Source organism: Chelonoidis abingdonii, chromosome 9, assembly GCF_003597395.2.
Source record: "Chelonoidis abingdonii isolate Lonesome George chromosome 9, CheloAbing_2.0, whole genome shotgun sequence".
In the NCBI taxonomy this organism is placed as follows: domain Eukaryota; kingdom Metazoa; phylum Chordata; order Testudines; family Testudinidae; genus Chelonoidis; species Chelonoidis abingdonii.
Window position 1 is genome coordinate 23,111,823 of NC_133777.1, and position 22,904 is coordinate 23,134,726.

The following is a 22,904-nucleotide window of genomic DNA, read 5'->3' on the forward strand; positions in this document are numbered from 1 at the left end:
AAAAGTAAAACTGACAAGTCTACTTAGTCCTACTTCTTGTGCAGCCAATCGCTAAGAGAAATGTTTGTTTACATTTACTGAAGATAATGCTCCCAGCTTCTTATTTACAATGTTACCTAAAAATGAGAACAGACCTTTGTATGGCACTTTTGTAGCTGGCATTTCAAAGTAGATATGTGCCAGATATGCTAAACATTCATATGCCACTTCGTGCTTTGGCCATCATTCCAGAGGACATGCTTCCATGCTGATGACATTTGTTAAAAAATAATGCATTAATTAAATTTGTGACTGAAGTCCTTGGGGGATAATTGTATGTCTCCTGCTCTGTGTTTTACGTGAATTCTGCCGTATATTTCATGTTATAGCAGTCTCGGATGATGTCCCAGCATGTGGTTCATTTTAAGAACACTTTCACTTTCAGATTTGACAAAACATAAAGAAGGCACCAATCTAAGATTTCTAAAGATAGCTACAGCACTCAACCCAAGATTTAAAAATCTGATATGCCTTCCGAAATCTGAGAGGGATCAAGTACAGAGCATGCTTTCAGAAGTCTCAAAAGAGCAACACTCCCATGTGGAAACTACAGAACCCGAACCACCAAAAAAGAAAATCAACCTTCTGTTGGTGGCATCTGACTCATGGAGGATGAAAATGAACATGCGTTGGTCTACACTGTTTTGGATTGTTATCGAGTAGAACCCATCATCAGCCGCGATGCATACCCTCTGGAACGATGGTTGAAGCATGAAGGGATATAATGAATCTTTAGTGCATCTGGCATGTAAATATCTTGCAACGCCCGCTACAATAGTGCCATGCGAATGCCTATTCTCATTTTCAGTGACATTGTGAACAAAAAGCAGACAGCATTATCTCCTGCAAAATGTAAAACTTGTTTCTCTGAGCCACTGGCTGAAGAAAAATAGGACTGAGTGGATTTGTAGGCTCTAAAATTTTACACTGTTTTATTTATTAATGCAGGCATTTTTTGTACATAATTCTATATTTGTAAGTTCAACTTTTATGATAAAGAGATCACACTTCAGTACCTGTATTAGGTGAATTGAAAAATACTATCTTTTTTTACAGTGCAAATATTTGTAATTAAAAATAAATATAAAGGGAGCACTGTACACTTTGTATTCTGTGTTATAACTGAAATCAATATATTTGAAAATGTAGAAAACATTCAAAATAACAAAATAGTGTTCTATTAACAGTGCAATTAATCACTAATTTTTTTAATCACTTGACAGCTCTAATTTTGATGATTAACTGAATTGTATTTGTCAAGGTTCAATACTTCCACACACAACATTCGTTTCTATAAAATGCATCAAATGTCTGCATAATATCTACCAGGACTTCCTGGAATTCTGACATTAGCATTCAGTTTACATCACTGTCTGTTATATGTTCGAATCCTTTCACAATGAAAAATCCATTAAAGTTGCATCTGTTCATTACAAGATAATAAACAGTAAAGCCAACTCTGCAGCTACCCCAAGTAATGTCACATATACAAGTGTATGAACCAACTGCAAAACAGTATTAAAAGCAAAAAACTTCATAATAAAATCTCTAAAACTGAAACCAAAGAATTATGATGCAACATATTTGCAGCTGTTGAGGACATAAAGAAAATTGCGTCATTAACAAAGAATGAATTAAGAACTTGTGGAATCGAGTACCAACAACAGGCCACAACAGACTTTCAAAAAGAAGGGCCTAATTCTCCACTGCCTTGCACATCCTGTAGTAATTTACACCTGAGCAAAGGATAAAATGCTACCAAGTCGGAATTCTTCACTCATACCTGTGGCTGTATTTTACACCCATTTTGTACTCACTTTAACCACATGTGTCTGTGAAAGTCAGGGGAGAATCAGGGCCCCAGTGCTCATACTGAACATACTGTATTTTGTTAGTCCAGCTTAAACGTACTGAGGTCAAGTAACCGAGAACGAAGTGCAAATGAGTCTAATCCATTTCTAGTTCTAGGAAACCAATTGAAGAAACAAACCATCTAAACAATAGCAGCATTCTATTAATTTTTTTTCTAAAATGCAGATGCTACACAACCTTTACTGTCACTGCATTTGTTTCTCCTTTCATCAAATGAAGATTTTGTTTCTTGTGGTTTAAGTCATCTAGAAAAAACAAATATGTACTTCACTGAAGAAATGTTTAGCAAACTAAGTCTACTGAGTGCCGTCAAGTCTCATTTTATTCTGTGGAAAGATACATTTAAGAGTATCTAAAGTGATTAACATCTTACCTTTATTTTGAGACATTGCATACAGAAGACAAAGTACAAAGAGAGCATAGTAATCATCTTCAGCACAGTCCTGTGCATTATATACCATATCGAGAAAAGGCCTGTGGAAAAAGAGTAGTATTAAAATGGTTGTTTTGTTCTGATGCTAATTGTAACATAGCCTGAGCCATTACCTACCTATGGAACAGAATGACTCACTATCCAACTATGCTCCAATTTTCTCTTTAGATATGGTAAAGAGCAAACGTCAAGCTATTTGAAAGCAGTTATCCTATTGTGTTTATTACTGGTATTACATCTGGCATTTTAGCAGGAATTTTCCCCACACCCTCCCAAATGGTTGCCCACACTTGTAATGGGTTATCTTTCAGGCAATATTCCCTGGCACTGGGGCCTTAAAAAAAAAAACAGGGAAAAAAGTTACAGACTACTAGACATTGCATAGTTTGTTCTAAGCAGACATGGCGAATTTCAGGGGGTTGTTTATACCTGTGTGTGACGCAAAACTGCATTGGAATATGTGGAAAACTAAAATATTAACCATGTTCATCTTAAGGGCCAATGAACAACTTTGAGACGGTTACACTATTGGTTAGTATAAATAAAAGCACTGTACTAGAACGGAGCTACAAGTTTTACTCTAAGCCATGTACAGAGGAAACAATTATCCTTCTTATGTGGAGGAACAGAAGCCTAAAAGAAGAAACCTGAGCTATTTTAACTGATTTCAAACCACTCTGTTATCTTGGGTTTGATGTGGGGTGACTCAGTGACTAGTGCCAGAGACTTTACACAATCAAGTCGTGACAAAGTTGTGGTCAAGTAAGTAGATACTTTCAAAACTCATTTTCTGGACTAATCAGACATCTGGAAAAAAAAGAACTTGGACACAGTGGAGCAGCTATCGACTCCAAACAGAATTTTATATAAAAAGCATTCAATTGTGTGTAACTAACAAAACAAAAAGCTAGGTTCTGAGGCCTGCTTTGCAGTCTTTTTTGTAGAGCATGGCTAAAGCTGTCCTGTTTTGTACAAATCACTCTTTGTTTCTCTACAGTCTCTACTATAGCAACATACTTGGCTTTAATTTCAGATAACCTAAATAGGAAGGTGCATCTGAAGAAGTGAGGTTTTTTTTAACTTATGAAAGCTTATGCCCAAATAAATCTGTTAGTCTTTAAAGGTGCCACCAGACTCCTTGTTGTTTAAATAGGAAGCAGAGTTTAGTTGGGGACAACACTTCAAAGGAGGCTGGGTCAGAAGTGAGATACCAAGCTTCAGCACTATTTGAGCACTTTTCACTGTCAGAAAGCTAATAATTACAATACTGCAGTTAGATAAACATGTACCCTGGTTCTACAGATGAACTGAGGCAGTTTAAATAACTTGTCCAGATCCAGAGGTAGTCAGTGAGCACTGGGACTAGAACTCAACAAGATTTACCAGTCTGAGCATAGAGACAATAACTTCTCTCTATGTTTTAAAGTTCATTAACGATTAAATGCATTAAGCCATTCTGAGAGACTGTGATCAAGGTTGATGTGCTAATGAGGGTCTGAGGCCAGTTAGGTCACCTGGCATCACCTGAGAGGAGAGCAGCCAGGTTTAAATTGAGAATGAAGCCCAACTGGAGAAGGGATAGGACAGCATTATAAAACCGGAAAGCTGAGAGTAGAAGGGGGCTGTAGAGGAAGGCATCTACCCTCCCCGAGATGAGGGAGGTCATCAGGGACAAGAAGGAAGCACAGAGGGAGAGTAAGCCCTCTGAGCCTGTCTTGGAGTAAGTAGTGTGGCAAGAAGCGAGGAGGGGTGAAGCGAGGAGGGGTGAAGCGAGGAGGGGTGAAGTATCCACAGCAAGTAGAGTAAACTTCACTGATAAACCCAGAACTAGGAAAGAGAAAAAAATAGAGAGGCTTGGTAGGAAGTAGCCCAGGGAAACAGTAACAGGGACTGAGAGCCTGGATTACTAGTTATAGGGTCTCTGGGCTGGAACCCGGTGTAACAGACAAGCCTGGGTTCCCCTGCCAGATGCCATCCTCTCAATATCACCCCTATAAAAGACAACCCTGGATGTTCCTTTGGATACAAGAGAAGCAGTCACTATGGAAGCAAGTTTCACTGCATTTTTCCAGCCCCTTCTGGCACTAGTTTAGCCATGATCACAGCATATAACCTATAATCAGGCATTTTGGATGTATGGTCTCCTATAAAACCACATTTATTGCAGCTATAAACAATTCACCCATTTGCTGTATTCCATTCAACTATACAAGTATTAGCTAGAAGTCAGGTAGGTCAGAGAACATGGGAAGTAGAGACATGAATTAAAAGTTCCTCCCCCATCCGCCCATCCATCCTCACACAAAAATAGCTTGGGAGGAACTGAGAACCTGAGTCACAATGTCCTGTCTTAGTAGGAGGTGTGAACTTGATGGTCATATATGCCCTTTCCCAACTACTGTACTATGATTCTAGGTACATCAGTGAAGTACAACCAAATCCAACTGGATACTGTTTATGTCGCAAATATTGTGTTGACAAATATATTTTCCAGTTATTTTTGCTCCCACTAATAATGATTAATGAGTGCTCTATTTGAAGGATCAGACTGGAAATTATTTTTTAAATTTCTGCAGATCTCCAAATTCTAGTCTTTCCCTCAATGTTACACGAACATTAATATCTACAGGGATTCTATTTATCCCCAAATTGATCTGCCTTAGCATTCAAATGTCGAGCACAGTAAAACTTGCAGAATTAAAGGTTTGTTTACACTCAATATTGTTAAATTTCATGATTTATAGAGCTAGATCTATATTAGACATCATTTAAAAAGTCAACATTTGCCAATACAGACCACTCTCAGTTACCACACTTTCCACTAGTGTGCCATAACTTTTAGTAAGTGCAGACTTCGCTATGACATATGTAGTGATCAATTAGATTGGATAACCAAAATAGGAAAGAAGATATCCTTATACACAGATCCAGTCTTTAATGCAAAAAATACTTCATCAAGCTTGTTTCATTATAGGGGGCAAGGAGAAGGATTCAAATAGTGTTTAGAATGCAGAGGTATGAAAAAAATTCCAAGATTTTAACTGTTTATTCACCTAGTAACTGAGTAATTCACATTAACAAAAAGTTTTGTGCAGTATTTTACTTTGCTAGGTCTAGGAATACTTCCCTTACATATGTGATAAGATCTACTCTTGCTTTTAGATGTGCTTCACTTCTGCACAGATGACATTTGAACGAAGATGCAAGATGCTGTTAGATCACTATCTATATTCTCATCTGAAATGCAAATATCTGACAAGGTGTTAGGATGATCAAATGAATATTTGCATTTTGAAGACTTAAGAACCAATGTTCTAATACCTTCAGGCCCTGTATTTAGTACTATCATGGCCAACTTCATTTTATGAGAAGTGGTAAACCAGAATCTCTTGCTCACTCACTCTTTACTTAAAAAACCCTGTGCTGCCCACACTTGCTAGTAACTGTAACGTTATGTTCCTATTACTGTCACCCATCTTTACTCTTCATGAAGCCCTTCAACCTGCTATCTTATCTCCATTTAGAATGTAAAGTCTCTGGCATGCTGTTTTATACCTGTCCCATTTGACAATTAGACAAGTGTGGTAGAGGTACTCTCTTTTACTGGACCAACTTCTGTTGGTGAAAGAGACGAGCTCTCAAGCTTACGCAGAGCACTTCCCTAAAGAAGCGCTCCATGTAAGCTTGAAAGCTTGTCTCTTTCACCAGTGGATGTTGATCCAGTGTAAAAAGAGAGAAAAAGATTACCTCAACTACCTTATCTACAAACACTGCAAACCATTTGGATCAAAAACAAATGTTATTGTCAATTCGTTCTGTTTACCAAAATTGCAACTGATCACCCCAGCACCCAAACCAAACTACTGCAGGGTATGGTGATATCCAAAAAGTCATTTACCCAACACAGGGGGAAAAAGCAGAACAGGATACTCTAGGACACAGTAGAAAAAAATTATGTCAATAAACAGAATCAAGATTTTACTTCAAAAATTTTTAAATCAGGATCATTTACATGTTACAAAATTCCTTAGCAATTTAAGACAATCAAATGGTAAGAAAAGTGAACATTTGCACTCTCTTTAGTTTCCTAATTGTTAGTAGTATATCAGATTTTAACTGCTAAGAATTTTCACACTTAAAACGCTCTTCTGCACAAAAAAATTAACGTCCTTGCTGCGAGACTCCCATCTAGCATAATGGAATCCTGATCTCAACTGAGGCTTCTGGGTACTACTGTAAGAAAAGTGTCAAACCAAAAAAGACATACAAAACACATCCTCAGAACACAGTTTGTGTGTTACATGTAATGCTTCCTATTCTGGCATACAGCAACATACAAAACTGCTTTAAGACAAGGGATCCTTTTCAGGCAGGGAAACTGAATACAGCAGCCTCCAGGGAGTGAAGAGGATAGACACTGTTTCCTTATTGCCACACCTTCTACACAACCATATACAAGACAGCTACACTAGTCAAAGGCAAATGTTTGGATGAGTCATAAGTTGGTGGGGGTGAGGACGGACAAAATTGGAAAAAGAGGAAAAAAGAAGCAGAAGGAAGGAACCTGGTCAAGTGAATTACAATTCTTTCATACCTGCTCCAGTTTGTCATTTCACTCCCAGAGGCAGCAGCACTCTTTTCTTCATCAGTTGTATTCTGCTCTGTCACCACTGAGATAGATAGTTCTGACATCTTACACCGCTCCATGATTACCATCTCTATTTCTTAAAAGAAAGAGCTAAAATTGAGTTTCTAGAGGAAGATGTGAGCTACATGAAGTATTCTTTAAAAATCACTATTTTTTACATTTTGCACAAAGTGTTATGCACCTAAAAATGAGGGAAGACACTGCTCATGTGTCAGAATATACATAGAGGCCTTTCTAATTTTCCTACCATCACAACAAAATATTAAAAAGCATTTCTTATACGATTTAAAATGCACTTGGGGCTTCAGAACCGATGGTGTAATTATTTATGAATATAAAAGCCTTTACAAAACTGTTAACTGCCAAGCATTTTAACAGCTTTTTTAAAATGGTCTGTATTTGCCAAAAACCTATTTACACTTTCAATTATCTCAGGGGCTTTAAGTGAAAAATGATCACCATGCCCAAACATAATAAATCTAGTGTATATACATATATAGCAGTTTCAGATTTTATAAGCAGTACACTGGCACACACACACAAAAAAAGGTGGAGGGAAACATTATGCGGAATTTAAAGGAGTACTGTTACTGTAGCAATTAATGCAAACAAACTCTTTATGACTAATATATATTTCAGGTTCCGAGTATGAAACTATTACGTTCAAAGTCTTTCAACAAGTTGTCTATAGACACTTCCTCCACAATACTGAGGAAATTCAGTTTTGGCAAAGGTCTCCCTAAATTTCTTTAAGTGTAGGCTAAAGAAAACACTGATGTATTATGACTTTTTTCCAGTAAACATCAATTTGTGCATACAGGCAGTTTAACGCAATTCGCAAAGAGCCACTCTTCCCCGACACAAGGAAGGTGGTACTTGTGGTTCTTCACCGGTGATGTCAAAACTTCATTCCCTCACAGACAGCAATGGTAGCCCTAGGCTACCATTAGACTTAGGTTGCATATTTAGTCACACAAGAAACCCCTCACTGCCAGACAGGGGAAAGATCCACTAAATGCTGCCAACTGATTGACTTTGGTGCCCTGTAATCACTCGTACCCTCTGATCCTTTCCTCTCCAGTGCATGGTCCAGCGCTAGAAGGCAACATGCCATAAAGAAAAAGACTGTTTCAGACCCTGAAAACTTAAATTTTCTAAGTGCTGGCTCACTTGTTTACATCCCCACAGACTGTGTGCTCATTGGCACCAGGATCAAGCACCAGAGATCTTACAGGTATTCAGAGGCTGAGCAGCTCAGTCACAGGTGAAGTGGGCACTGGATAGGGGCCTATGCATCCCTCTCTGCACACAGACCCACTTGACAGATCTGCAAGTCACTCAGATTTAGTTAAATTGCTATTGATCATTCTTATAGCATACAAACTACCATACATCTACAACTGATATCCTGAAGTCTAGAGAAAACAACTTTCTGGCCACAGCTTGTACTACAGCATTATAATGCAGCAGGATTTTGACTGAGACAGGCCATGGAGAGGCAAAATTTAGTCCTGACAATTTCCAAACCTCTGGACCATGACCTTGGATCCAAGCATTTTGCTGCCCCAAGCAAAAAAAATTTTCCCCACGCCTCCTGGCCCCGTCCCAACTCCGCCCCTTCCCCACACCATTCCAACTCCTTCCCCAAATCCCCAGCCCCACCTCCTCCCCCGAGCGCACCACATTTGCCCTCCTATCCCTACCCCTCCCCGGCAAGCCTGGGAGGGGGAGGGGAGAGAAGCAGAGCAGCAGCACGCTCAGGGGAGGAGGCAGAGGTGAGCGGGGGGGGGGGGAAGAGAGCAGTTCCTCTGCCTGTCCCCCAGGGTTACTTCCTGTGGCCCTCTCTGCGCCCCCCACCGCCCTGCCTGCTCCCCTGGGCATGCCGCCGCCACTCCGCTTCTCCTCCCTCCCTCTCAGGCTTGCAGCAAAACAGCAGATTCATGTGGTAAGCCTGGGAGGGAAGGGGGAGAAGCAGAGTGGCGGCATGCTCAGGGGAGCAGGCGGCAGTGGAGCGGAGGTGAGCTGGGGGGGGTTGATTTCTCTGCCCCCCACACCTCCAGGTTACATCCTGTGGCCCACCCCGCGCCCCCACCCCCACAGCACCCCTAGTAGCGTCCATTTTTATCAAAGCCACATTTATGAGAAGAAACAAAACCTGTGGCATGTGTTTTTTTAAAATGGCAGTGGTGAGGACTCTGACAAAGTAGAAATGTTAGTTGTAGTCTTAGCAAAGTTAGATTGGTGTGCATAGGGCATAGGTCAGAAGTAAAAATGACATGCAATTTAGCTTCTAGAATAAATTTGTTTCCATGGCTGCAAAAATGGAGTTCACATTTTTATCATGCCCACATAAATGATTCCAAGGAGAAGCAGCAGCAGAAAAAAATAAAGTAAAAGGTCAGACTTCAATATGCAGTCTCATCCTGGGGCATGCATGTAGTTCCATGGGAAAAATCATATGAATCAGTGTGAATCAGGTGGTTATACTGATGAAAAAAAAGATAGCCAAATCAGCTCAAACCAATTAAGGAAGTGCCATTCCCAAGAATTATACAGGGCAAATTAAAACAGAGTCAGATCTTTTTCCATCAGCATAGCCAATATAAATAGATTCCTAGCCAACAGATTCCACCCAATCATCTCTCTAATTTGCTCAATGAAAATCAACTTAGGTGCAGTACCTGGTTACCAGTGAACTCCTGTAATTTTATAGTTCAGGTGCTAAGAATCAAAGTCTTACTGAGTCAATGGATTGGTCAGGACTTCTAATTTCCTAGGCTAACCTAGGTACATATGAACTTAACCTTACGAATAACAGAAACAAACTAGAACAAAGTGTTTATTAAAAATATTAGCACCTAAAGAGAAGTTACTCCAATGTGATAGTTGCTAGACCTGTTTTTACAGATGAATTAAAGCAGTAATTTGCTAACAGGACTGTGGCTCTTATTTAAAGCTATTAAGTCATCACTACAGTACTTCCCAAATGTTTTCTTAATATTACTTTTTCACATAAATTGCTGTAATTGCCAGAGGGATGTCATGGGATTGCAAATGAGAGGTAAGGTGATGCACAACACAGTAAGTTGTGGTCCACATTGTGAAAAAAAAGTTTGAGTGAAAGCAGAATAGATGAGCAAGATATTTAGTTTCACTTAGCTATAAAAGCCTTAACATGCATTTCCATCCTAAGACAACAGTATACTAACATTACTAAGCTTTACAACACCTTTGCTGGATAAGTAGTATCCTCATTTTACAGAAGTGAAAACTGACAGGGATAAATAAGAGACTGTCCCAACCCAGCACAGCAAGTTAGTAACACAGTTAGGGTTAGTAGTACCCTATTATTTTTGCTCTTATACCTTTTCATGCTGTCCCCTGCGGCTAGAATGGCATCTCTATTCTTTCTGCTAAACATTCTCAGTCTCCTTGAAATCTGCCTCAGGACCCACATTTTGAGCTTATAAGCCACCACTTCCACTGCTTTTCATCTTAAGCCTCTTCTCGGCTACTATGTATGGCCCACAACTTTTGTTCCAATCCTCACTCTCCCTTTTCTTTACAACAATTTTTTTTTTTTTAATGTTGTAGGTTTGCCTAATTTGAATTTAAAGCTTTTCAAGGTAAGTACTATATAAACGCTGAAGATTACATTATAAAAGCTATATCACTATCATAAACTTATGAGAACAGCTCCAATATGCCAGGAAGCAGTACACACATGCTTTATAATATGTGGAGTCATGGAACATAGCCCAATACGCAATACTTGGTATCATGGAACAAAGCCCTGTACACACTATGTTGATTAGCATTACACTACTTGTTTGGAATTAGACACACAGTAAGTAACTACCTGGTTAATGCTATGCTATGTACTAGCGGATTACGCAGGAGGATTATAAAAATTATGAAAACTACCCACAAAAGCCCTATCTCCACTATAAAGAAACCAGGTTAAAGTGAGAGCTGTTCTGAAACACTTTCTAGTAGCGTTCTGATACTGTTGTGAAAAGATTTTAAGTTGCAGTATGGATGCAAGCCATGTTAATGACCTTTAACCCACTTTAAGTGGGTTAGAAAAACATTTTACACTCTTCTCCCAGTTTACGATATTAGGCGTACACTATGATTTTTGCCCTCACTTACCTAGAATGGTCCCTTGCCCACCCCAAAATTAATTTGTTAGGTCTCTTGAGAAACTGGGAAGAGGAAGAATCAAAAAAATGCGTTTTGATTATATAGTTTGAACAAAAAAAATGACAATACACAGTCATTACATGCATTCTATTTAGCAACATTTACATGAAGTCAGAATGAAGAACTTGGAAGTTCTTTTTGGACAGATTAGTTACACACATCAAAATGCAAGCAGGATATGAAAAAAGGCTGCTAAAGAAGTCATATCACAGGGGGAAAAAATGTATAGTGGTATATGCTTCCTTAGATGCAGTACTGTCATCACGGTCTCATTTTATGCACAAAAACTTTCTTTTGATATGCATTTTCCTTTTAACTAGTAACTTAAAAAAAACGAAAGTAACTGAAAAGCACACCTTTCTGGTGCAGCACCCAACACTTTGACTCTAACGATTCAAGCATGATATTGTGAAGCAACTAGAATGCACATAATCAGGTAATTAAATAAAAAAATTGAGGGATGTTTTTCTGTAATTTTGCACGGTAGGCACATGTAGAGATGTGGCAATGCTTGGCAGAAAAGGGTTTCCTCATTGCCAGTCAACACAGGATGTTGACTTTTGGGGGGCTTTTTAACCCCCTTTGCTTCTCCGCTAACAAAATGATGCAGACTTGTTAATAAGTCTTACAACACTGATTAATCATGTGCAGCTAGCTATAAGGTGTACTTGTTATTAAAGGCTGGATACCACAGGAGAAACTGCAGATACTTCACATTTTCCGCCAAGTAAAACACACAATCTTCTTCTGAAGAGCTGAATTCTACATGAAGGAGAGGTTAAAAAAAATAAGCAAGGATCATTTCTTTAGATGTGGAAAATCTAATGATTCTGTTTATTTAGTTATGCAACCAGTATCATAAACTGACAAAAAACATGAACTAGACCACAAGTGTGATACTATTAAATTATTAGCATATATAATGTTTGCATAGTTTTCATTGGTGCACTCACCTTCATTTTCCCCACTTGCCTTGATGCCTTTTGAACTACCCTCTGTACCTTTAGCCTTATCTGGGTCTTCTTGGGTATCCTCAAGTCCTCTCTCTTCTTCCTCCTCTTCACCAACATTTTTATAGTTGGGTCTCTTTTGCAACCTCTTCTTTCCCTTATGCTTGTTAATTTCAAGAGATCTCTCCAGTGTCTCCGTAGGTTTTATGAAGCATCTGATGCTTGATTTTGCCTATTAAATTTAAATGAGATACAGTTTTAGCTACAGATTTCTTCTGCAATTTAGCATAAAATGGGTAGAAGTCACTTCAGTTTGCATAAGACAGATTATTTACAAATTAAGCATTTCACCTACACGTCAAATTTAGCTTAAAAAGGCCAAAAAGATTTAGCAATACCTAATCATCAGTAGTTCCAGGCCACCTACAAAATACAAGTATTCTAATCCTAAGGACTTAGTAGCGTTAGGAAACATGACCATTTTAGGACAAGCAAGATCTAGATCCATCTGTTAAAACATGACCACTTTAAAATCATGTACCATCAAGAAAAATATTCTCAAAAAGTAACCTTGTTTTTTTACCACGCAACAGCATACAATGCTAAATTAAATCAAGTTCCACTGATGCAACCAACTGCAGCAGCTGCTGTTTGAATTAGACCATGCAGGAGCGAGAGCTCAGAGAGGACTCAAACAAAAGCCTATTGCACAAACAGGAAGGAGTGAGATAGTAAAAAAAAATAAAAAACAAAAATATGGGGCTGAAGAAAACCCATTAACATAAAATACAGCTTTTAAATAAATTATAGGTATGCTTGTTACCTCAGTGTGTTTGATGAAACACACTACTATACCTCTAATCTCTTTTTAAAAACTGTTAAAGAGAGGTCAAAGTGTACTTAATTGGTAGCTGTTTTCATATCAACTTCAATTAAAAAGGATAGTTTCACTTGCAAGAATGTTTAGAGTTAAAATACAACTATGTTGAGTGTGTCTCAGAGGATGCATCAGGAATTTGCCTTCTCAAAAATTAAAATTATTTAGAAAAAGAAAACATGCACCCATATTCAGTCAAAAAACTGAAATTTCCTAAATGTTTACGTACACAGCAGGCTCAAGCTGCAATGGTAAACACTGAAAAACAGTAACTGCACATCTGCTAATTACATTAAAAGATGACATTTAAGATACACTTCCTGTCTGCTCATATTCTGCATACATCATGGCTCCAAGAAAAACAATTTGCACTTGAAATGAAGGCCCTGATTATACAGAACTGAACACATTTGGATTCATTAAAATGTGTATATTCTAACCCAAAAGCTATCACAATGTCAGACGTGGTATAACTCTCACACAATAGGAAGTTATTTTCTTATTGTTGATGTGATAGATAAATTTATACAATTAAGGATAAATATAGCTAGAAGACTTAAGTACAATGTTCTTTTCTTGGCCTTGTCCTTCACTGTTAGTAATGTCCCTTAGTCCTTGATGCATCTGCCTCAGTCACCATCATTCCCTCCTCTCCCCACCCCCTAAAAACCTATAATAATTTCATAGGACTTGTCTACAACCGTGAATTAGTCTGCATCACAGGGGTGTAAATTGTAGTACACGTTAGCATGCCACACACTAACTGGCCTATGTGGATCCTGCTGGTGCACACTGAAAGTTCTCTAATGCACACAAACAGTCCTGTTTCAAACAGAACTCCATTAACAGCATTAGGGAAGTTTTAATGCATGCCAGCAGGGTCTTCATTGGCCAATTAGTGCACAACAGTAGTGCACACTAAAATTTAAACCCCTCCGATGCAGACTACGTCACCAGGTAGACAAATCCTAATTGATTTCATTTTGTCCTTCTCTCTACCCCCAAAACATCTCCGCAGACCTAGTCTTCTAAACTTATTTTGTAGTACACCTCTACCTGCAACTCGATATAACACAGACTCGGATATAAGATATAACGCGGTAAAGCAGTGCTCTGGGGTCGGGGGGAGGTGGGCTGCGCACTCCAGTGGACCAAAGCAAGTTCGATATAATGTGGTTTCACCGATAACGCAGTAAGATTTTTTGGCTCCTGAGGACAGCGTTATATCGAGGTAGAGGTGTATGTATGTGGGTGGCATGCATTACAAAGAACAGAAAGACGTGGCTTAACGCAAGCCTGTTTCTTTTCTGATGCAAAGCTACAGTATATCAAAGCAAATTAAGATGACATCCCCCCCAACCCCAAAAAGCGACAAATGCTATAGATGGGTTTGCAGACAGCAAAAACAAAGAACAATATGTTATGTGAAAAAAATTCTTTCAGTCACTGTACATTCACAGCTTACATGGGCAGTACTTCATCAGTTAAAATTGCTATCACATTTCAGGGTACAAATCGTAGCAATATGGAAAAAAACACTACATAACAGCAACCACTGGAGTTAGTGGATACTGACTCCTGTCGTGCAACAAGAGTATAAGATTTTTGTAACCTTATCTCGTCAAGCGACTGAAGACAGAAAATAAAGACGTTTCTTACGAGGATCTTTGAGTGGCTCATTTATTACAAACACAGTACCTGTCTTTTATGTGATATGATTAAGTATATTTCAGAGTATTACTGCATAAACCCAACTAACACAAATTACCAATTATTCCAACTTTAGGATGTTCAACGTAATATTATTCAACTCCATGCACTCCAGAATGAGAAGCATGTATAACATCTAAACTGCTGTGCCTTAGATAGAAAATAAATACGTTCTGGATAATTACCAATGAAGGCAGCTAAAGGCAAACATATCTGTTATGAACCATTCCCCTTGGCAACAGATGTGCAGCACTCCACTTAATAGGCTCATGACCAAGGAAAACGCCCTTCTCCAGTCACCCAGTGGTCTTATTTGCAAAGTCACCACAAAACCATTGTATTGTTTATTTTATGTTAAAAGCAATATTCACCATTTGAGATGTGGGCAAGAAGCCTTAAGATGTCTACGAGTGCAAAGCTATGAAGCATTTCAGGAAATTCACACTCAGCAAAACAAACCAATTCCAATATTTCATCACACCTAGGCTTTTTTATTTAACCTCACAACATTCCATATCGACAGCAAACTCAATCATCCAATGGCCTAGAGGAACAGAGAAATCTTTAAATCATTGGGTGGTCTGTTAGCTGTAGGAGCCAGCCATATAAGGAAGGTCAAAGGACCCAAGCACAGACTTTAAGGCCTGCTGGTCAGTTGCTCTGATAACTTCCAGCTGGAAGTTCTCTCAGAATCAGCTTGTAAGGGGGAATTCCGGGAACAAAGGACTGCTGAGAATGGCTGGTTTTCTTAAGTTTTGTTTGTGTGTGCATTTAAGTTTTGCAAGAGCTGAGCTTCAAGAACATTTCATCTAGCTTCTTCCTCCAGCAGCTTCCCTACCCACTCTTGCTTTGTGCAGCAAGTTTCTGAAATATACTTCATTTAAAACAGGGCTTTATCCTGCAAATTTAGCAAGAGAGATATCCTTATTTTGAACAAATCAAGGTACATGCTACACAGGATATTGAGAGAGACTATTTCTTAACTGTGAAGCAGCACAGCCATGATCAATACACTGGTTCCTTGTTTGTGAGACAAAGAATCTCCTCTAGGGCAGTGGGTCTCATCCAGGGCCCCCTGGGAGGGCCACAGGCAGGTTTCAGGGGGTCTGCCAAGCACGGCTGAAATTAGACTTGCTGGGGCCCAGGGCAGAAAGCCAAAGCCTCGCTGAATGGGGCTGAAGCCCGGGGTTCCAAACTCCCGTCACCCAGGGCTGAAGCCAAAGCCTGAGCCACTTAGCTTCACACAGAGTCTGCTGTGGCATGGGGCCCCGAGCAACTGCCCTGCTTGCTACCCCTTAACCCTTATATGCAGAAAAAGTTGATGTGAGATAGTTGGGCCATGGAGTTTTTATAGCATGGGGGAGGGGCTCAAAATGAAAAAGGTTGAGAACCCTTGATCTAGGGGGCTGTTCACATATACTTGCTAGTGGAGGTGGTTATTTCCAAACAGCTGATCACATTTGAACAAACATATGCTCTTACACACAGATGCAGAAGACTCAATTCACTGGATTTCCAGTACTCTATATTCTATATCTTCTGGTGGAGGGAATTCAGTGAGTATTTGTATTTTGAGATTAATACTGGAGGGGCAAATCAATTGGGTAAATAATGTACACACTCAAGACTTCTGGCTCAAAGAAAAAGTTCGGAAAAAACTGTTCCTTCACTTTTTAAACAAACTTCTGCACAGTTTGTTTCAGAACAGCAATAAAAACTTGTGACACATCATGAAAGGGATGCCTGGCAAGATCTCTAGCACAATTTGTAGCCCCAAAAGGTTCAAGTAAGGATTTGCAATTTGTACAGAAAGCTTATTCAAACCTTGCCCAGGTCACCCATTGCTAGTTACCGTAATAAGAAATACTTATGGTATGAGAATCCTTCACAATGGCCAAAAAAAGAAAACAAGAAAAAAAAAAAAAAAACCCACACAACCAACACTATGAAGCTTTTATATTTTAAACATGAAATTATCTTTCCTTAACCTCTCAAATCTATTTTTACCCAGAGATAGAACTGCAACACAGGAAATTTTAGAAATAACTAGATTTAGAGTCCTATTTATATTAATGAGTTCTTGTTACAAGAGGCATGAAAAATGGAGGAACAAATGATGTTCTTGTTCTTTATGGGAACATCTTATAAGATGCAAGTTGCAAGAATCTTTTAGTTTATTTTTCCCTTCCCGTTATTTAGTGATTCAGCTATTTCTAGAAGACTGAAACAGTTTTCATTATAAAGAAAATGTTTAATATACCGGAAGTACATTCTTAATGCAGTGTACTGTGGACTATCAATGTGAATGAAACATGTTGGAACAAGGAGATGAACGCTCATCAAGAACATACTATAAAAAGGCCAGTTTTCATGGCCTGTTTAGTCTGGAAAAAAAGAATGGTTAGAAAGAGCTAATATGTAACGTGTGCTGTCAGATACAATAGCAACACACCCCTAATACTTTAAACACAAGACCATAGCATAAATTATGTGCCTTTTAAATTAATTTCTCAAGGTTAATACCAATTTTAGGTTAACGTTAATTTACACCTTCTCAAGTAATTATTTATATATTTGCAGATTGATCTTGTGTAACGTGTGCTGGTAAAGCAAGGCAATACCAATAACTGAGCTTCTTATTACGAGAAGGAGAAAGTAGGTTAAACAAAAACCAAGAAATCTAAAACAGGTAGGATTAAGCAACATCCGAATTATACAGGAAGCAGATCTCACTGACAGGAAGAAAGGTAAACCTTAACGTGACTATTGTCAAAACTTGTTTATACTATATGCTCCCTGACTTCACATATTTAACTACCGTTACAAGAAAAACATAGAAAGAGCTTCATTTTAACACTGTCCAACAACAGGAAGTGTATAGAAAATAGTTACCTCTACATGTAATTTCTGCTACTCACATCTATTTTCAGAATTTGATACACACTGATATGGAGTGTTTGTTCACTTATAAGATATATATGTTTTTAAACAGGCACCGTCGAGATTTCCTGGCATAAGCTTCACTGAACTTTATCTGTATACACAGGATTTGGATACTTAAAGTAAAAGCATCTGTTACTACTGATCTTTTCTGAGCAGTAATCATTATGGGAGTTGTTGTGCATCAATGATAGGGTTGCAACGTGTCCGGATTTCGACCAGAAGGTCTGGTTGAAAACAGGACCTGACAGCGTCCGGTCAGATGTACTGACCGGACACCAAATGTCCAGTTACTGTGGGCAGGGGGGGAGGTGCTGGGTCATCAACTCCCACCAGTCCCTGTTCAGCAGGGGCTGCCTACTACCAGCTGGCAGGTAGGCTCTGTGTCAGGCTATGGCTCTTGTCCCAGCACCGGAGCAGAGGGAGCCCAGTGAGCGATGGAGGCAGGGAGTGTAAGAGATGGGCTCAAGGCAAGAGGCAGGGGGTCCAATTTTCAGAAATTAGAAAGTTGCCAACACTAATCAATGACTTTTATCTTTTTGCAGTCGCCAACATGTGCTATTTCTATTACAAACCCTGATTTCCAGAAATTAGTACCATAGCAAAAATGTCAAATGCATTTTGACATAACTTGCAAGACAGGTCTATTAGCTTTTATGTTACAAAGGTAACTGTTAGTTCCCAAGCTGTCCTTCCCAAGCTATTTTTGTTTTGAAATTGACTCACCTGTAAAGTGCATAGGCAAATCAACATCACCTTATTAGATGGCATCAAAAGCTGCTGACAGCTCGAACTGTATCTGCATGGACCCTACCTGATCTTCATCCATCACTAGGAGATTGTACGTCTTGCACTGGTAGACTTTCAGTTCCATACCAGGCTCTGTATTCAGACTGGCAAGGACCAAGGTGATTGAGGCAATAGTTGTCTTACTATAACCTTCTCTGTAATCTTAACCAAAAAAGGAAGCAGCAATATTGGTCAACCATTAGCAAGACCCTCAGCATCAAGTGTTGGTTTCCTGAGCACAGGATGTACCAGAGCTTCTTAAAAAGAAGCTGGTACCCTTCCCTCCCTAATGAAGGTGTTAATCTCCACCAGCAATGGATCTAGTACTTTCCTCACTGGCCTTCACTAGCCAAAAAGAACATGGATCCAAAGGGACAGTACTGGAATAGAGTACAAACCACATCTATAGTTTGAAGATATTGATGGGGCACAAGTCTGACTACTTTTGTGATAAAGTAGATGCAAACCTCTTACAGACTTCAGTATTCAACACTGTATTGCTTTATCCTCACGTAGGCACCCTTACTACATACCACTGGCTCATATTTATAACCAGAGTAATTGAGAACAATTTTTAGATTCTACTGAGTCTGATCTTTATAGCCACGTGAAATGACATTCAGTTGATCCAGGACTTCTAGTAAAAACAATTCTAGGGATCCTCAGTTTTGAAATACCCAAAATATATTTTTTAAAATAGCACACTGGACCCAGACAGTACTTGTGATGCAATTATTTCACCACCATTTTGCCACACTTTAGTACCTGAGAAACGTAAGTCTCTGAAGACATTTCAAATATGAAGAGACAAAACTTTGAACCGAGGTTTGGTCTCTAACTTTCAAGATGAAACTTTCCTCTTCTCTTTAGCTTATGACTGTTTCTCATTATAATATGTTAAAATATAAACACACAAAGGACATAGGACTTTAAAATATTTTTACAGTAAATCTAAAACACAATGCAAGTCTATGGAGACAATATTAGCATTCAAACACGTACTGTGGAAGACTACAGCATACAGTAAGAAATGAGGAAGAGAAATCTGTTGTGACTTACTAAAATTGAGAATTCAAAGTAAAATTTAACACTCAAAGAGGAAGAAAATAGTAAGTTAAGCCTGTTCTTCACTCTCAACTCTTCTACAGTGTCCTTGCAGACACACAGAGCCCGCCTTCTGGCCACAGATTTCCAAGTAATAAGCTGCTTCTCCATGAAACCCATTTACGGCATACAATTACTTGAGGCAAGAAGACCCGATTCCTGAGCAAAGTTTTAACTGATAAATACGAATATATCACTGCTAATTCTTACTGACAAATTGCACTCAGTGCCAGTATCACTCATTGGTGATACTGGTACTCAACTACCTAGGAATAGCCCTGGAGAATAACCCCTAAACTAGTAGGCATGGACTAAAACTAACTCTGGGACCCAACCTGAGTCATCCCAGCAAATGATCACAATCACAGGTTGACAGAGAAGAGAACATTACACGGTCCTGCCCAGCCCTATCCCCAGTACGTCAGGAACCTCTCAATACCTCTGACTAGCCTGTCAGGACCATACATGAACATAGTTACACCATGCTATCTGCCTGCTTTCTTGGAACCATGCTGAATACCTGATAAGTATACATTCTCTTCACTGGAGGCCTCTTGTCCAGCTTCCCCATTGGGCTATATTCCCTCCTGCTGACAAGTTTTCCATTGGAGACTCCCCCATAGGTTTCCCTAATGAGCTTAATGAAACCCTACTCCTTGGAAATATTTCCTAGACTCTGTAGCTGAACCCTCCACAAATTTAGTTTCCCCTAACTGGAAGTTTTCCGATTGTCCACTAAAACCCTTTAGTTCCAAAAGCTCAGTTCACTCTCCTACAAGCAAACTATCAATGAGCACAGAAAGATTTACCATCTGCCCTACTTAGCTAATGTGATTAGGTATGACATGACTTCCAGTTTATATGCAGCCGGTTCACTTTTATCTTGGGCAGTAGGAAGTGGCAGTCAAAAAAAAAGCACTAACAAAAACCTGCACAAGTAACAATAAAAGTGAACCCAAGCTTGTAGGAAATCCACAAACCCATCAATGTTGAAACACATGCCAAAACATTTCAAACATCAGATACAAATGCCTCTGCATAACAGCTGTGAACTAGAATAAGTGTAATTTCTGCAGACAGACAGACCCCACCCTCTGACCACAGGCTTCCTAGTAATAAGCCGCTTCTGCATGAAACCCATTTATGGCATACAAGTATGCGACAAACAGAATGTCACAGAACTTTGCTAACATAAGTAAGAGATTACTTTATCTGGGAGTGTTAACTCACAATACTGCCATTTCACCCTGCAGTGTCTGTTTAAAAAGAAATCCAATACCAAGAGCAATGTTGGACTACCCCACTTAACTGTGCCCAATAGCCACGGAGAATAAAGATCAGCCCATAACGAAGTTCCCCTGATACAACGAGACATTAGGAAAGTTCACTTTTGTTAAAGCAAGCCTTTTTCAGAGGTTCTTTCAAATATCCTTAAACATGCTAAAAAGCCAAACCTGAAGTTAAAATTTGGTGGGATAAAAATTGTACTGGGGGCTGGGCAGAGAAGAGAAGGTTATATCAAGAGAAGTACCCTTCTCCCAACTGGCTCAGACACTTAGGCCTTGTCTATACTTGCGGAGGCATGTAGTGTACATGTAGCTACATGGCACAGCAAAAGGCTTTCATGGCAGTGGGGAAAGGCTCCAGCAACTCCCTCTTCCAGAGTTTTTCACTGCAGCATAGATGTTGGAGGCACTGGTTGGGCGTGCAAAGAGCCATACAGGATACACACCCTATGGTTCTCTCATGGGTGTATTCTACTCATATGAACAGTGCTTCATCATCTACACACTGTTATTTATACCTATGCTAACTGGGCTCTCAGTGTCTGTACCAGGGGTAGGCAATCCATGGCACATGTGCCAAAGGCGGCACACGAGCGGATTTTCAGTGGCACTCACACTGCCTGGAGGGGGTTCTGTATTTTAAATGAAGCTTATTAAACATTAAAAACCTTACTTACTTTACATACAACAACAGTTTAGTTATATATTATAGAAAGAGACCTTCTAAAAATGTTAAAATGTATTACCGGCACGTGGAACCTTAAACTAGAGTGAATAAATGAAAACTCGGCACACCACTTCTGAAAGGTTGCCAACCCTTGGTCTGTACCCTACATGCCTCAATAAATGGAGACATAGACTTAAAGGATGTATTTTGCTTTTGACATAGGAATTAGTCTATATCATGATTTGACTGCCTTAAGGGTAGCTAGTTTTTCTAAAGTATGCAAATGCAAGCACACACTGCAGGGAATTCAGAGATAAGTAACATAGGAAGAAAGATTAGATCATCAATGTAATACATAAAAATTACATTTAAATATCCATTAAAAAGGAATAATATATCTCGTTATTTTAAAACATTGCCTGTCATTTCTACTACAGATCTCACATAACTATTATATTTTTATCTATAATTATGTATATCTGCTTGAAAGTTATGGCTGCTATAGGTTTCAGTTCTCAGAATTTGCTGAACCTAATTCAATGACTGAAAGGAACCTGGGAATCAAAAAACAGAAGAGCATTACTTTCCCTGATGTAACAGGCTGATATATTTTTAGAAATAAAAACAACTGTGGAAGAATTTTGAAGTACATTACACACCTAATTATAAAAACAGTTGATTTAAACATTCACAAAATGAAATCATCACAGGGTTAATTTTTAAAACACTCATTTGTACCAAATAGCTTGAGTCCATATTGCATTTAATTTACAATTACGTAATAGGAAAGCTATAGCTTGGCTTCATCTCCAAAATGTGAAAAGTCTACACAAAAACTGAAAGATACTATTAATGAAGAGAAGGAAACATTTAGGGTAATAGGAAAATAAAAAAAAGCAAAGCAGATCAAGTGCGTCTTAACAGAAAGGTCAATCAGGCTGCAAAACAATGCGATGGAAGCTCAACAGAGCTGTTCTCCAGAAGCAGACAAGTATTTTCCAACCAGATTTCTCCATCCCTTTAAAAAAAAAAATTACAATAAACACATACAAAAGTTAGTTGACCACTTACTGAACTTCTCTGGATATCTTGCTCAACTTTTGAGAATACTGAAAGGTCCCCATTAAGAATAACCTCAGCCAGTGAGTTCACCAAAGGTGCATAATGTATAATCAGGAAAACCTATTAAGAGGGGGATGGAGAAAAGAATGTTAGACATATACAATTTTAGACACAGTAGGCATTTTCCCCACCTAATTGAATCATTAAATTTCTTTACATTACATAATGTCTAATAAAACCCAAACTGGGATATACTTGAGCTATAGTTAGTATTCAGGAGGAACACAGACCACAATCCCTTTCTACATCAAATTAATCTCCCTT

At 38.9% G+C, this 22,904-nt stretch overlaps 1 protein-coding gene across 9 annotated transcripts in view; it reads right to left on the reverse strand.

The window, feature by feature from the left end:
• Positions 1 to 22,904, reverse strand: part of CLEC16A (C-type lectin domain containing 16A) — a 183,146-nt gene that overhangs the window by 127,363 nt on the left and 32,879 nt on the right. For 8 of the 9 annotated variants that reach the window (XM_075069279.1, XM_075069280.1, XM_032779628.2 and 5 more), the window contains exons 9-12: positions 22,590 to 22,700; positions 12,149 to 12,377; positions 6,939 to 7,068; positions 2,285 to 2,385 (exon numbers count right to left, since the gene is read on the reverse strand). In XM_075069279.1, coding sequence (XP_074925380.1) covers positions 2,285 to 2,385; positions 6,939 to 7,068; positions 12,149 to 12,377; positions 22,590 to 22,700 — 571 coding nt within the window. The remainder of the gene's footprint in view (positions 1 to 2,284; positions 2,386 to 6,938; positions 7,069 to 12,148; positions 12,378 to 22,589; positions 22,701 to 22,904) is intronic. The other variant, XM_075069277.1, reaches the window with a different exon arrangement.